The sequence below is a fragment of the Macaca mulatta genome, chromosome 2, assembly GCF_049350105.2.
Source record: "Macaca mulatta isolate MMU2019108-1 chromosome 2, T2T-MMU8v2.0, whole genome shotgun sequence".
NCBI lineage: Eukaryota > Metazoa > Chordata > Mammalia > Primates > Cercopithecidae > Macaca > Macaca mulatta.
In genome coordinates, this window is record NC_133407.1 from 45,793,448 (window position 1) to 45,810,820 (window position 17,373).

Sequence of the window (17,373 nt, forward strand, 5' to 3'; positions counted from 1 at the left end):
GTTTTTCAAATTCTTTCTCATTCTCCTAACCTCCCGTGCTGCCACTCCCTTCTCCCTCTCAGAGGTGACCCTGCCTATTTTCCAGGAAGAAGAGAAGCATAGCAGAAAATGTCCTCGAGATCCCCACCAAACCTCCAAGTCATCTTTATACCATCTCTCTTCCTCCTCCGAGAGAGGGGCCACCTCCTCCGACCTGGAGTCGTGTCTTCTGTGAGTCCTCTGGAGCCAGCCCCTCGCACCTTTATTGAAACTTTCCTTCTCAGTTTATTGCTTCCGTCTGCCATTGCCTTCTTCTTCTTTGCTAGTTACTCCCATCAACATAAGCAGCTTTAAGACTCTCAAAGCCTCTCCTTCTTCTTTAAGGCCGAACTTGGGGAATGAGCTACTGAATTTCCTATTTCAATTTGCCGTGTTCCACACTCCCCTCAGCACACACTGTCCGGGTTCTGCCAGCACAACGCCACTTACACAGATTGTGCTGCCATCTCCAGTAGCCTCCATGTCATGAAACCAAATGGAAACATTGTAGTCCTCCCTTATTGGAAGTCTCACCAACGCTTGACTCACTGATCACTCCCTTTTGAAACATTCCCTTCCACCACTTTCAGCTTTCAGGACACATCTTCCCAGTTCTCCTCCCTCCTCCCTCGCCACTCCTTTTCAGTCTCCTTGGCCAGTGTAACCTTCTCTTTTAAAAGCTGTAAGTTACTAGAGGGTTAATCTCAGCTCCTCTCCTCCTCCTGCCCTCAATCTCTCTCTAGGTCATCTCGTTCTTGATCATTGTTTCAACTATCTATGTATTGATGACTCCTAAATTTTTTTTGGTTTATTTTGGCATAAAGACAAACTTTATTGGGCCCCTCAGCACTAGTTCTCTTTCTCCTGCACGGTCTTGGTTCCCCAGAGACGTCCAGTCTGGCGGGCAGCAGTGAGATCCACTTTGCAGCCAGCAGGGTCATCTCTGCAGACGGTGGAGGGCTTGCCGATGTGCTGGTGGTTGCCGCCTCCAAAAGGATGCTCCATAGGGTTCATGGCCACATCCTATACTCGTGGCCAGCAGTTCCCCTTTGCCTTATATTTGTGGTAGGCTCAGCCAGCCTTCAAGATGGGTTTGTCAATTCGGCAACCTCCAGCCACCACACCAACCACAGCTCTGTTGGCTGAGAAGATAACCTTCTTGGAGCCAGAGGGCAGCTTCACACGGGTCTTCTTGGTCTCAGAGTTGTGGGAGATAATGGTGGCATAGTTCCCAGATGCCCAGGACAGCTTGCTACGGCCTCCAGGCTTCTCCTCCAGGCAGCACACGATCATACCCTCAGGCATGGTGCCCACAGGGAGCATACTGCCAATGTTGAGTTGGGCCTTCTTGCCGCAATACAAACTAGTCCGTGTGAATGCCCTCAGCAGCAGTGAACAGCTCCACCCACTTCTTTAACCGGTAAGGATCCCAGAAGACCACCTTGGCGAGGGGCACGTTGTGGCCCGGGTTGTGGGTGATGGGTCACTCTTAAATTTAAATCTGGCTTAAATCTTTCTTTTGGATGGCCGGGCGTGGTGGCTCAGGCCTGTAATCCCAGCACTTTGGGAGGCCGAGGAGGGTGGATCAGCTGAGGTCAGGAGTTCGAGACCAGCCTGACCAACATGGAGAAACCCCGTCTCTACTAAAAATACAAAATTAGCCGGGCTTGGTGGCACATGCCTGTAATCCCAGCTACTCGGGAGGCTGAGGCAGGAGAATCACTTGAACCTGGGAGGTGGAGGTTGCGGTGAGCTGAGATCGTGCCACTGCACTCCAGCCTGGGCAACAAGAGTGAAACTCCGTCTCAAAACAAAAAAAAAATCTTTCTTTTGGTCTGGAGACCCATGTATCCCTATGCTAGTATATCCACTGGAAAATCTCACAGACACCTCAAACCCAACAAAGCCACTGCCTAATTTATAAATCCACCTCCAAATCCAGTTCTCTACCTCAGTGAACAGTGGCAGTATCACCCCAGCTGGGCAAGCCTGGGACCTGGGAGGTATTCCTGACACCTCCCTGACCTCCCTAGTCCAATGAATCACCAAGGCCTGTCACTGTCTCCCTCTCATCTCTTGACTCTCTTTGAATTTGTGCCGTAGCACAGTTCACCTGGACCAGCACGAGATTCTGATGACCCACTGGACTTCTACGATTCATTCACCTGGCAGTGGCCACGGTGATCTTTGTAAAATGTGAAACTAATCCTGAACTTTGCTTAAACCCATCAACAGCGTCCCCCACACATAGGATAAAAGCAAAAATACTTAGAGCATAGGAGAGAGTTGGCAAGGCCTGAAGATGAAACTAGAAAGAGAGGCTGGGGACAAAGTGTGAAGGGTCTGACATACCACGGGAAGGGGTTTGGGCTCCCATGTGGTCCAATCTGGTAGTCACTAGTCACATGAGGCTTTTCAATTTTAAATTCATTAAAATTAAATTAGAAATTCAGTTCCCCAATATCACAGCCACATTTTAAGTGCTCACAGTGGCTGCCATATTGGATAGCATAGCTGTAGACTATACATTTAATGGAAGAACAACATGGTCTACACGGTGTGATGGGAGCGGGGCGGGGCATGAGGTCGGGAGAAAAGACAGAGGGTATCAAAGATGACCCTGAGTGAGGCTACTGATGCTGCGGACGTGCTTGGGAAAATAAGTGGAGAAGTAGGTTTGAGGCAGAAAATAGTGTGATAAAAACAAGTTTGTATATGCTTTCATTTAAACAGCTACAGTCACATTGTGTCCAGGAGAGAATTACAAATCCATGCTTGCGATTTCAGAGAAAGTTCAGGATGGAGATAAAAGCAGGGGAACCACTAGCTCAATGAGTGTGACCAGATAATTCACTAGAAAGAACATGGACACCAAGGCTTATTGAGCTGAGCTGGAGAAATACAGCAGTTACAATGAGGCAGTACACGTCCATACCACACGGTGGCGCACTTGCGGAATGAGAGGAAACGTTAGACCCAGAGGCGCCTGCCTGTACTCAGCCCCAGCCTGAGTGTACATGGAAAATGGGGGCAATAAAGCTGGGCTTATTTCAGCCTATTTTATATCTTAACCTTCAGTCTTTCCTTCCTGCTTTTCCCCCTCCTCCCTAGATTTGGATTTTTAGATCTGAGGCCTGAAATCCCAGGGGGTGGAGCTGATAGGCCAGGTACTAGCTACAGACACCCTGCCTCCCTACATCAAGTCTCAGCACCCAGGCCAGTTTCCCAACCAGCCTCTGTACTTCGTTGAATATTGTTGTTTAATTTACTCCGATTTGAAAATAAATAAATAAATAATAACATTTTACATGACATTTCACTGAGAAGCAAAAAAAAACAAAAAACAAACAAACAAAAAAATCAAAACCAAACATTGGCAGACTATGAAAAACAGACAGCAAGGCCCTAAAACTTCAACCTAAAATATCACAATTCTATGTAATAAAAAGCAAACGACAATTTTGTCAGTTCCGGAAATGGAAACCTAGGCTTAGAATGATCTGTGCTTATAACAGGCTTCCTAGTCATTGTTCAATGGTCATAATTTTCTTACCTGATATTTAAAAACTATTAGCTTCTAAGCATTCTTACCTCCTATACCTTTCTTTCATTAATGCAGTCATATTATTCTCTTACCAAAGCTTTCATCCTATTTAACTTTAATTTCAAGTATCTTTCTCTTATTTTTTTTCTACTTTAAAAGAATTCTTCTTATACTCCTAAAGTTTTTGCACAAACTTCCAAACAGAAAAACTTACCTGTGGTTACAGGGAATGTGGTGGTGACAGGCTGTGCTGTAGTTGCAGGCAGTTTTTTTGGCCTGAATTTGTAGTGACCAATAAACCCATCTGCAGTTAAACTTAAGTCTGATAAAAACTGAATAAGAAGTTCATTTCTCTCAGATACAATTGGCCTAAAAAAAGAAAAATGTGTTTTTAAACATATACATAAATACTTAAAAGTGGTGCCTCTCTGAAAATGTAAAATTTTCTAGTTTTCCATACTTCTGACAATAGAATTACCAGTTGTTTAAACTTAAAAGTTAAAACGCTTAAAAATACCAATTCTAATACCTAACATTTACTGAGTGTTTGCACAGCTAGGCACTGTGCTTTATGTGAATTGTCACATTCCACCTTCACAACAACCCTATTTTTATCTCTTTTTTATGGAATAGGCAACTGAAGTTCAGAGAGTTCAAGTGATTTATTCAAGGCCCTACAGCTAGTATGTTGGGAGAGTCAGAAGTTGAACCCAGGACCAGATAACTCCTGCCACAGAGACTGTGGCAGACACTGGGACATGGCTGGTTTTCAAAAAGCACCTCATGATTTGCCTGATTGGGAAAAGGCAGATTCTTTGAACTAAGACTCTTGCATTCAAGCTGGCCTGGGTTTGCCATATGTTGGCTACAGAGCATAAAATGAACAAATCTGGTGAACAAATTCCCACACCCTGTAAAGACAAAGCCAGAGGGATTAACTCAGTGGGCTGATTATCTTTTCTATCCACTCTGGGCTAAGAAAGCCATGCAAAGGACTTCCATTTCATTTTCAATGGCAGTTCTTAGGTATGCCTGAAATGGAAGCATTTCTATTATAATCTCCATTAGCAAAATGCTGCAAAGGAAAAAAAAGAAAGTGATGAATGTGTTTTGGTGTTCATGAACGGCATCATGGATTAAGAGCTCTAATTTTAGGAGCTTCCTGGTTAGCTGGCACTAAAGATTAAGTGGAAATGATAACTGAGGCTCGAAAGCTCTCTTAAATCTTAGGGGATTACTACATTACACAAGATCGTTTCATTTAAGGTTTGCTATTGTTATTTACACAATGGTAAAAAAAAAAAATGCTGTCTGATGAATTCTGTTTAAAAACTAATTTAGAAGTAGAAAAAAGTTAACAAGTTATTTAAATGAATTACCCAGTGGTTTGACTGAACACCTTTTTGAGACATCTTCTCAGCCAATCACTTCTTACGCATCGTGGACAGCAAATAATAAGGCACCTCTTTTGTTTTTTTTTCCTACTGTCAGCTATGCTGAGTGGGGTTGGGTGGCAGAGAGGGTAGATCTACCTGACCCAACCAGTTAGAAAAATTGCATGATCTTTTCCATCCTGAATATAACCTTCTGAGCCAGGGGATGGGATGAATCAAAAAGTGAACTTTGTGATCTACAGTTATAGCTTACTATGGATTGACTACTTATCTCCTCCAAAACTCATGTTGAAATTTAATGCCCAGTGGAGCAGTATTGAGAAATGGAACCTTTAAGAGGTGACTGGGTCATGAGGGCTCTGCCCTCAAGAATGGATTCATCCATTCATAGATTAATGGATAAGTGGGCTAATGGGATTAATGGGTAATCACAGGAGTGGGACTGATGGCTTTATAAGACGAGAGACCTGAATGAGCACGCTCTGCCCCCCTTGCCATGGGATGCCCTGTGCCACATGGGGACTTTGCGAAGGGTCCCCACCAGCAAGAAGGCTCTCCCCAAATGTGGTCCCTTGACCTTGGACTTCTCAGCCTCCATAACTATAATAAAGAAATTACTTTTCTTTATAAATTACTCAGTTTCAGGTATTCTGTTACAGGCAACACAAAACGGACTAAGACAGTTCCAGCCACAAAAGTGATCAGGTTATTTAAATAATGCTTCTGAGATTCAAGCCTTTTATGAAAATATTCTATCATGCTTTTGAAAAACACTTCCATTAAATAAAAACAATGCACTAAACACAATTCTCACCTACAATTACAAATAAAACATGTTAATTTTGTTTAAATAAAATTACAAAAAAAGTACTTATAAGCAGCAAAGGAAAGACTCAATCAGGTCAGCCTTCTAGACACGATGTTATAATTATATGATCATTCACTGCCTTTTCTATTGGAAACTGAATTTTCTCAAGGAATAGTATTTTAGGAACAAAGACATATTTTTGTTCTGCTGCACTGAGCTTTAGGATAAATGTGACAGAACCACAGTGCCACAAATGTACTGGGGGCCATGTTACATCTGCAAATTGTTATAAATCACTAGGCAGATAAGAGGAAATTTCACTTAGATCCGCTCTACACTGGCAATTCCAAGAACGGACTGAGATGCTGTTTCATGTCGTATAGAGCCAGTTACTGTTAGCTGGCTCAGTTATCATTCCATAGCCATCCTGTCCTTCAGTCACTACAGCCAACCAAACACGATGTCCTGCCAATTTTGCCTCCTAAATATTTCTTGATCCACATCCTCCTCTTCATCTCTACCACCCTTCTCTACCTCCTCAACTTTACCTGAACCATTGCAATAGCCTCCCTGCTCACCTTGTCTAGGACGGGGGTTCTAGAGCCTCTGGTCCTGTCATGCCTGGCTTAAATTCAGTTGAGCGTTACCATCTCTGCAGCACACGGAAGCCAACTCAACCCTCCTGCCTCATCTCTATAGAGGCCCCAACTCAAGGTTTTGTCTGGATAATAACATACATCTCTCCTGTGTATCTTTATTAATGGAGTTACCTCTGCTTGAGATGAGCCTGTCCTCCCTGCTCTCTCTAACTCCAACTCTTCCTTCAAGACTCATCTTCGAGAGGCACACTCTCCTTTCAAAAGCTTTCCCTAATCACTTGTCCAGACTGGGCCAAAGAACTCAGAAACCCACCCAAGACATTCATTAGCCAATTTACTTATCTGCCTGGTTTTGTTCCCTCCCAGTACTTATCTTTGCAGTTTGAATTTATCTTTGTATTCCAGGTGCCCAGCACCTAGCTGGGGAGTAATCAATATTTCTGAACAGAATTCAATGGCATTGATCTACATTGAATCAAACCAAGTATGATGGGGTGCCGTCTACCTATCCCCAGTGCTCCTCCTGTTCATATTGTAACAGGGAAAAGCTCCCCAAACAGGTTTTCTCATTTTCTGCACTGCTCTAACCCAGAAGTATTCTAACTGTGAAAAATATCCCTCTGGATAGAAGTGTTAGTCGGTGAGCCGGCAGCCAAGCTCTTCCAGTCAAACCCCTGGTAAATGAGTGACACTCAACAGCGGCCGCCGGTGCCGCCCCTCCTCCACCCTCGTGGAGGCAGCCACTACCCTGAATTTTGTGCTTCTCATTTTCTTGTTTTTAGCTATAGGTTTATCACACACATATGCATCACTATGCGATATGTTGTATAGGTCTGCATGTTTTTAAACGTCATAAATGAAAGGGTATGGTGTGCATTTTTCTTTTCTTTTTGGTTTTATGTTTTTGAGACAAGGTCTCACTCTGTCGCCCAGGCTGGAGTGTAGTGGCGTGGTCTTGGCTCACTGCAACTTCTGTCTTCCAGGTTCAATGGATCCTCCCACCTCAGCCTCCTAAGTAGCAGGGATTACAGGCAGACATGCACTACCAGGTGACATTAATTGTTTTGTATTTTTAGAGACAGGGTTTTACCATGTTACCCAGGCTGGTCTCGAACTCCTGAGATCAATGATCCACCCGCCTCGGCCTCCCAAAGTGCTGGGATTGCAGGCATGAGCCACAACGCTCAGCCTTTTTTCTTTTTTAATTAAAAAAAAAAAAGCTCATTCAACATTATAACTGTTTTTTATAACATATTAAAAAAATTCAACATTATGAGATTCATTCAGTGTTTTCATTGCTATATAGCGTGCACTATAACACAATTTAAAAATTCTCTTGCTGATAAACATTGGGCTATTTACTGTCTCCCACCCTCATTACAAACCATATTGCTGAGAACATTCGTGTATATGTCTTGCGGTGCAAAAGTGGTCATACCAATTTACACACCTTTCAAAGGTTTATTTACTATGCAGTTTTCTTCTTTTGGGAATGCCTTTTCATGTCTTTTACCCCCCCCCCCTTTTTTTTTCCTACTGGGTGGTCATCTTTTCCTTATTAATTTTTAGGATTTCTTAATACATTCTGGAACCTAGGCCTTTGTCAAATGTATGTTATAAATGTTTCCATCTGTGCCTTTTCTTCTCCCTCTCTTTCAGGTAGATTCTGATGAACAGAAATTCTCATCTAAGTTTCTCATTTCAGTTTCTAATCCATCTGTCACTGATTTTTTTGTGTGATACTAGCTATGAATGTAACTTCATTTTTCCATATGAATAAAAATAGTCTAGGCCCCATTTTTCAATGAGGCCATCCTTTTCCTGCTGACTGATGGTTCTCTGTGACAGGCCCAATCCGCAGATACACGTGGATATGTTTCTGGCATCTCCTTGTTGTTTAATTAGCCAGTCTGCCCATCACTCTTTTAAAACCACACTGTCTTAATTACAACATCTTTCTGATAAGGTTCCATACATCGTAAAGCAAATCTTCCTGCCAGGTTCTTCTCCTTCAGAACTGTCTTACTTTTGCCCCCTTCTTCCTATCCCCTTGCAATCCCATGCACATTTTAGAATTAGACTGCTAGGCTTAATGGAAAACCATTTTTAATATTTTTAAATGATATTGACTCTTCCTATTCATGAGCATTGTATATAGCTCCATTTATTTAGGTCTTTTAAAATATATTTTAGCAAGGTTTTATAATTTTCCCTATTAAAGCACATTTTTATACTTATTCCTGAGCAACATTTTTAGTGCTTTTAAAATAATATATGTTTAAAATATATAAACTTTTAAGTTCAAGCTATTTAAGAAAAAATATTTGTGAATAAAATGATGTTTCCATTATAAGTCCACAAGTCACACTTTAATCTGGTAAGGTACAAAGTTAAATTAATAAAGTTTCTAAATTCAAACCAACCTTGAATTCCTAGTCACAGAGTATTTTTTCATACATTGCTAAATTTGGCCTGCCAAGTTTTTTGTTTCAAGATTTCTTTTATATCATACCGATAAATGAGACTGGTCTCTAATATTCTTTTCTTATACTGTCCTTACCTTGTTTTTGGTGTCAGGTTCATACTAGCTTTATAAAATTAGAGGTGGAACAATCACTATTTTTCTCTGGAAGATTCTGTGCAGTATTAGAAATGTCTGTATCTCAAATATCTGTCAGAACTTTTCCTTCCTTGACAGGAAAACCTCTAACTACTGATCAGTAGTTAGAAAACCTCTAACTACTGATTACTGATGTCTTTAGTGATCATTTGGCAAATATGGCTTTTTCTTTCTCCTGTGTCCATTTTTGCTTGAGAAAACTAGTTTCTCCAGTTGCTGGATGTAGTGTTCTCTATTTGTCTATTAGACCAAGGCTGTTCATTGTTTTTCAAATCTTCTACCTCCTAATTTCCCATCTTTCTCTCATTAACAGTTAATCTGTTAATTATTGAAAGAGATGTGTTAAAAATCTCAGCTATAATAATGAACTTTGTAGGTCTGTCTTTCTTAATTTTTTAAATTTTTTTGCTTCATATAATCTTATGTACAAGTTTACAAGTTTACAATTTTACAATTATTACACCTGCCTGATAAACTGGATCTTTTATCATTTATATAGCAACTATTTCTGGTAATGCTTTCTGCCTAAAATTGATTTTTTCCTGATATCAATGAAGCTATGCCAATTTTCCTTCAATTAGTGTTTGCTTCTAATCGTTTTTATATCCTTTTATTTTCAAACTCTGTTTTTATTTTGGGGGATGTGTCTTGTAAACAACATATAACTGGACTTTGTTTTGTTATTTAGTATAACACTGTTTTCTATTAATTATTTGGTCCATTTGTATTTATATTGATTACAGGCATATTTATAGATATACCTGTATGTCTATCTAGATGGCAGATACATTTCTACCATCTTATTTTGTGCTTTTTGTCTTTTGAGACAGGGTCTTGCTCTGTCACCCAGGCTGGAGTGCAGTGGCACGATTATAGCTCAGTGCAGCCTCGATCTCTAGGGCTCAAGTGATCCTCCATCTCAGCCTCCTGAGTAGCTGGGACTACAGGTACATGCCACCATTCCCAGTTAATTAAAAAAAAAAAAAATTTGTACAGATGGTATCTTACCATGTTGCCCAGGCTGATGTCATATTCCTGGGCTCAACTGATCCTCCAACCGCAGGCTCTCAAAGTGCTGGGATTATAGGCTTGAGCCACCACGCCTGCTCTGTCATGCTTTTGAAAATATTTCTCATTTTTTCTTTTCTTACTTTCTTTTGCACTGAATTTTTTGTCACTTCATGTTTCCCTCCACTGTTTTGCAAGTTGAAGACCGTATTTCTACTTTTCTCAGAGGTCATTCCAAATTTAACATCCACATTTTCTTTAGCATATTATAAAGTTAATATCTTCACCCTATGCTCAAATTTTCTTTGGAATGCTTCCTTTTGCATGTCAGTCCTTTATTCTGTGATCATTATCTTTCTGCGTCCAGTACATGAGGATGCAGTGAGGGTCTGCTGGTATGTTGTATTATCAAATTTCCTTCAGAATCTCTAGACTGAATTCATTCAAGACATATTTCTCAATTCCCTAATTCTTTCTGTAACTGTCTTATCAGCTATTTGACACAAGTACTAAGTTTCTTGTTTTAAATTATTACATCTCTGTTCTGGGAATTCTATTTGGTTCCTTGTTAAATCTGTTCGATCATTTCTTAAAGATTCTTGTTTCTTAGTCATACTTTCAATGGCCTGTACTTTGTAGGCTATTGATTGACTTTCTTTAAGCACAATGATTTTATATTCTGTATCTAATAATTTTAAGATATATAATCTCTGTGGGTCTGATTATACTGTTTGTTTCTACTGACTCTGTTTATCTTGGCTTTCCTTTCAGTTCTGTGATTTTTTGATTGGGAGTTTACATTCCTTGAAACTTTAAAAGGATTCTGAAGCTTAAGTTCAGATGCATTCTTCCAGAGATTTGTGTTTTCATCTGTCAGCTCCTGTGGGCATTATCAACTTGGAAGCTTTAAACTAAATTCTTGACCTGTTTTTTTGGGGACAGTCAGGTAGTGTAAATTCTAACCCCAAATGTTGGCTGGTGTTTGGTTAGAAATTCTCATCGGAGACTAACTATCCTTTCCTTCACCAAAAGCCAAGGCAAAAACAGCCAGTTTTCCTTATCTCCCTTAAGGAAGAGAGAAAGTTAGCTTACTTACATTGGTGTCACCTTCTCTGGGTCCCTTTTCTATACATGCTGTGGTCTTTGCTCCGACCTCCCCTTGCCTAGACCCCGAGCTTTGTCTCTTGTCCGCAAGCACGGTCTGTTAGAATGAAGTGCTGGGCCTCCAGGAACTGGCACACGCCCTGCGGGAGCTGCCACCTTCAGCATGTGCTTCTCTCTCTGGCTTTGGGCTTCTTACTACTTTTGACCTCTGACGAATTCTCTTATTTGTTGCCAACTCAGCAATGCTTTCAAAATTTTTTCTTAAACTTTAAGGAACATTGCTTAGTGTTTATGAAAAGTTTTTAAGGATATCTTATCTTGCATATTGCTAGAAAATGCAACTTGAAATTACTTTTTAAAGGTATTTGGATATGAAGAGGAGAGACATGGAAGAAAAGCTAGAGCAGGACAGAGTCAACAGAATTGATAACTTTTTTTTTTTTTAATTTGGGAGAACTTAGGTTTATAGGCTATGGGGAAGTATAAAAAGGGAGGTAGAGGATAAACATGAAGAAAAAGAGGACGGTTAATTAATGGAGGAAAGTTTCAAGGGAGAAAAGGAGGAGGTCCAAAGGAAGACATAGATGAATGTGTTGGCTTTCAATAGGGTGTGGTGGTCCCCAAAAGTGTCCATATCCTAATCCCTGGACCCTGTAAATATGTTTCTTTATATGGCAAAGGGGCTTTGCAGATGTGGGTAAGACTCTCCAGAAGGGGAGAGTGTCCGTTATTACCTAGGTAGGCCCTAAATGTAACCAGTGTCCTTATAAGAGGGCGATTTGACTAAGAAGAGGAGACAGAAGCAGTGACTGAAGTGACATGCTTTGCCAATGAAGGAAGAGGGCTACAAGCCAAGGCATGCAGGCAGACTCTAGAAGCGGAAAAAGCCAAGGAAACAGATTCTCTCTCAGAGCTTTCAGAAGGAAACAGCCCTGCTGACACCTTGACTTTAGTACAGTGAAACTGACTTCAGACTTCTGACTTCCAGAACTGTAAGAGAATACATTTGTGCTGTTTTAAGTCGGTGCATGTGTGGCAATTTGTTACAGCAGCAATGGGAAAATAATTAGGAGCTTAGAAATAGGCCCTTCTCCAATATATTCATCTGTAAACCAAATTTGGGTATGATTATGCTTAAATTATAACTACTATCTTGTACGTATTAAAACATTCTTAATATTATCAATGTAAATGTAAATGAATTGAAATAGAAAAATACCCTCCTTTAACTCAAATATGTCAATGAAAAATCATAGTAATGCATATAAAATCAAGTGATGCATATAATCTAATTATGTTTAAGCAACAGAGTAGAAAAGGGTATTTAAATTGGCATAATGGTAACTTGAAGGCAAGCTGCAGTAATTTCAGCTGTTGTTTTTACTAATATTGTCAGTGAAGTTGTGAAATATCTTGCACCAAAATACAGTTATATATCAGACCAGAATACAGCAGAGTTAAGTAACGTGCTCAGTGTCACACAGTTATTAAGTGGCAGAACTCTTGGTTCCATAAATGTTTGTTGAATAAATACATGGTGCCTTCAAGGTCCACTTAGCAAAAATTTGGATAGCAATGTGACAGGGAGGCATAAGGCCTCAAACAGTCCAGGACAGAGCTCTGATAAGGTAAAATCATTTGGGTTTGTCGTAAACTTCTGGGTTTCCTTGTCTGGATCCCCAGTACTCAGCCCCCTGGTTGTTTTTATTTTATCTTGTTTTCAGAATTTTCCCATTCCACTCTGATGCTTGATCTCATTCTTACAGGGCAGTGATGTATCCAGGTACCTAGCTCTGCATCTTACCCTGGGGTATCACCAGCTCTACTTGTTTCTGTTTGGCTGTTGACACTCCTGTTAATGTTGTCTCAGGGTATGGGTTGGCTATTCTTTGTTGGTGGTGCTGACTCCATGGTTATGAGACTTATAGTGGTTTGGATCTGTGTCCCCGCCCAAATGTAATGTAATCCCCAACGTTGAGGAGGGGCATGTGTGCTGGGAGATGACTGGATCATGAGGGCAGTTTCTCATGGCTTAACACCATCCCCCTTGATGCTGCCATTGCGATAGTGAGCTCTCTGCTCTCTGGTCATTTAAAAGCATGTGGCACCTCCCCCCTACCTTGCTCCTACTCAGGCCATGTGATATGTGTGCTCCCTCTTTCCCTTCCACCATGATTGTACGCTTCCTGAGGCCTCCCTAGAAGCAGAAGCCTCATGCTTCCTGTACAGCGTGCAGAACCCTGAGCCAATTAAACCTCTTTTTTTATATATAAATTACCCAGTCTCAGGTATTTCTTTATAGCAGTGCAAGAACTGATTAATAGAAGACCCAATAATTTAACAAAACAACAACATAAAATTTTCCAGAAAATAAATGTGATTGGGAAACTGAACAAGAAACAAGTTTAGAGCCATAAAACTATTAATGACATAAACAGGTGCTACTTACGCAGGTGGACTATCACCACAATACTTTCCAATTCTTTCAGCATCATTGACTTCCCCGCCATTAAACACAGCCACATAATCATATCGGCAGTAGTTATCTCGCTCCACATCAAACTTCTCAAACTTTAATTCTATAAGCTTTAGAGAAAGCACAATAGAAGTGTCAAATATTAATAGCATTGTTGTATAACCTCAAATGGAATTCTTCCTCTCCCCAGATTTGGAGGATACTACAAATTTCCTTTGTAAAAAAAGTATGCATTATGTTTAAGTGCTTTTTGTTGCATATTTCTTTAGTTAAAAAAAAACAACTCTGGTATTCTTTTGCTTTTAATTGTAATCTTTCCAAAAGATCATCTCAAACTCAGATCAACTCTAGTTAGGATATTAAAGTTAAGAATTCTGTTCACTTACAGCTACAAAAGTATGGGAACATTATGTAATGCTAGCAACCTACTTTAAGACTATAATTGGTTTTGGAGATCTATTGTACAGCATGGTAACTATAGTCAACAATAATGTATAATAAACTTCAAAATTGCTGAGAGTAAATTTTTTTTTTTTTTTTTTTTGGAGACAGAGTTTCACTCTTATTGCCCAGGCTGGAGTGCAGTGGTACGATCTCAGCTCACTGCAACCTCTGCCTCCTGGTTCAAGCAATTATCCTGCCTCAGCCTCCTGAGTAGCTGGGATTACAGGCGCCCGCCACCATACTTGGCTAATTTTTTTATATTTTTAGTAAAGACAGAATTTCACCATGTTGGCCAGTCTGGTCTCGAACTCCTGACCTCAAGTAATCTGCCTGCCTCGGCCTCCCAAAGTGCTGGGATTACAGGCATGAGCCACCATGCCCAACCAAGAGTAAATCTTAAATGTTACCACCACCCTCCACACACAAACAAAAGAATAACTATTTGAGGTGGATATGTTAATTACTTTGATGGTGGTAATCATTTCACAACGTATACATATATCAAAATACAATGTTGCACACAGTAAATATATAATTTTCACTTGTCACCTATACTCAATACAGTTGCAGAAAAAAAGAAAAAGAGAAAAACAAGACTGTAATTGGATAATTGGATGTGTGTTGTAGTGGGAAAAGAGTCTACATACCCTAATAGAAGCTAATAGAAATAAAAAGTATTATCTAAGGTGCTCCTTATATTAGTGTATGTCAGGGAGTAGTAGTGTGTGTGCGTATATGTGCAGGAGGGTGAGCTGAGTGGATAGAGTTGTTCCTCTTTTGAGGGAAGGAGACTGACATTTCTATCCGATGTAAAGGAGTCAAACTTTCAGGACCAATTATTTAGGGAAGTGGAATTGACGGCAGTGTCTTCTTGAAGTATGTTTGAAATGTGTGATACCGTGCACAGCCTAATCAGGGTGTGGTTATTTTTGAAGAAGTGGCATAGGAGCACTGATCTACAAAGTCAGTGTTAGGTTTTTAGTATTTCTCAATTTTTTGCACTAGTACCAATAATAGTGTCCTAAATTATTCAAGTGAATAGGAAATTTTGATTAAATAGGCAATCAATCATTCCCCATACAAGCAGATGTTTAAAAGAACATTTCCAACATGTGAATGAAAAGAAATCTCACTGGATTTATTATTACCTACGACAGCTGGTACCCAATCTTGCTGGGCAGCAAGTGAGCAAGAACCCTCCTTGCTACTTCAGGGAAGATAAAGGGCATCAATTTCTATTAGCTAAAGAAGGTGCACACACAGTACTCCAGGTGAAGATGATAATAGCAACAGCATCACAGATGGACACAAAGGTAATTTTGGCTTTGAACATAATTGCCGCGTATCTTCATACTGAACTACCTTTTAAAAAGTCAGTGCCAGTGACAGGTGAATAATGCTTATTCATACTTAACGCGGCTTTAAATTGTATTAAAATATTTCCTCTTTGGGTCCAGTGATTTCTCACCACTTACTAATAAAATGCTTTCCAGGTTATTAAAAAAATTGGTGAACTTTTTCTACTTAGAAATTAGTCACAAAGGCTGGGCATGGTGGCTCACGCCTGTAATCCCAGCACTTTGGGAGGCTGAGGTGGGCGGATCACGAGGTCAGAAGATCAAGACCATCCTGGCCAACACGGTGAAACCCCGTCTCCAGTAAAAATACAAAAAATTAGCCGGGTGTTGTGGTGGGTGCCTGTAGTCCCAGCTACTCGGGAGGCTGAGGCAGGAGAATGGCGTGAACCCGGGAAGCAGAGCTTGCAGTGAGCCGAGATTGCGCCACTGCACTCCAGCCTGGGTGACAGAGCGAGACTCCGTCTCAAAATAAATAAATAAATAAATAAATAAGTCACAAAAGTTTTTGCAGAGAAGATTTTAGAAAGTAAAGAAGAAGATAAAGAAAAGAACTGTGGTAACAAATGAAAGTAAGGTAATTCTTTAATAGAAGAAAATTCCAATAAAATTCCTTCAGTAGAATAATTCCCTTGCATAGAAACTATTTAGGACTTAATTTTCCCATTATATTTCTCTCCTTTGAGAAACTGCCAGTGATTTCAAACACAGTGATTAAGAACTCAATTGACTGAAGCCAAAAATCACATTAATAAAATAAAAATCAAACTTAAAATTTAAATGATCAAAGGGAAGAACAATGGAAAAGAGATGCTTAACCATAATCTGCAAGTATAATTAAGTTGGAATTATTTGGTCAAATATATTTACAAATGTTACAGAGAAAATGATCAATACAATTTCAAGAAATACATAAAGGTTTAAATGTTTCAGAAACACAATTTTTAAAGTTACTTTAAAACTATAAAACATTCAACAGACTTATAAAATCTTCCATTATTAAATAAATGGCCATATATTTCTTCTTAAAAATAAAACCAAGTTTTGGGATTATGATCAGTGTTTATGTCTGTGTGTATGTTCAAATCACTAACTTGCATGGTATATTAGCTTAAATAATTTTCTATGAAAAAAAGAAATATATGACAAATGGTATCTGTGCAAGCCATATGAAAGGTCAATTTAGAAAAGTTTTTTAAAAACAATATCATAATGTTTAACTCATAGTGTTTGGATTAAAGTCTATAGTGTTTCTAATAGTAATAATTTTTATAAAGTTATCTTTAATGGTCCAGAAAGTAGATTTCATCTGTTTCTATGCTAAGTTCTTTCCTGCAATTAAGATGTGAAAGTGGTTCCCAGAAAGGGTAAAAAGTTGTATATGTAACCACAAATTAATAAATACTAGAAAAGTCGACCTTCTCTGTGGATTATTTTAGAACAATGAATAAAGCTTTTTGTGGGGAATCTGCACATATTTTATTTTAAAAGACAACCAAAAACACACTAAAGCAGACCAGCTTGTTCTTTGAAGAGATAATGTGGCTTGCTTTTGCTGGCTTTGTTAAGGAAAAGCATCCACACTTTTTGATTTAGTGACTACGATAACTATTACCAGGACATGATGGGTTTGTGATGTGAGCAAATGGTAACCTGAAATGTCCACGGACCCAGGGATTTTTATCCTCCCACAGTTAGTTGCTGCTGCTTATAATATCCACTACCGGGTTAAACAATCCTATGTGGCATTTGCTTACCATTTGTATTTTTAAAACTGTTTTGAAAATTGTCATTATATAGCAGGAAATTAAATCCATGACTTTGCAAGTCAACAAATGCAAAGGCTAGGCCGTGAGCGGTGGCTCACATCTGTAATCCCAGCACTTTGGGAGGCCAAGGCAGGCAGATCACCTGAGGTCGGGAGTTCAAGACCTGCCTGACCAACATGGAGAAACCCCGTCTCTACTAAAAAAATACAAAATTAGCCGGGCGTGGTGGCGCAT

At 39.7% G+C, this 17,373-nt stretch overlaps 1 protein-coding gene and 1 pseudogene across 1 annotated transcript in view; both read right to left on the reverse strand.

Moving 5' to 3' along the window:
- PCOLCE2 (procollagen C-endopeptidase enhancer 2) overlaps window positions 1–17,373 on the reverse strand; it is an 80,001-nt gene that overhangs the window by 8,417 nt on the left and 54,211 nt on the right. Inside the window, exons 5-6 of the mRNA XM_015131986.3 lie at window positions 13,545–13,681; window positions 3,777–3,931 (exon numbers count right to left, since the gene is read on the reverse strand). Coding sequence (XP_014987472.1) covers window positions 3,777–3,931; window positions 13,545–13,681 — 292 coding nt within the window. The remainder of the gene's footprint in view (window positions 1–3,776; window positions 3,932–13,544; window positions 13,682–17,373) is intronic.
- On the reverse strand, window positions 751–1,498 carry LOC144338950 (large ribosomal subunit protein uL2 pseudogene; annotated as a pseudogene).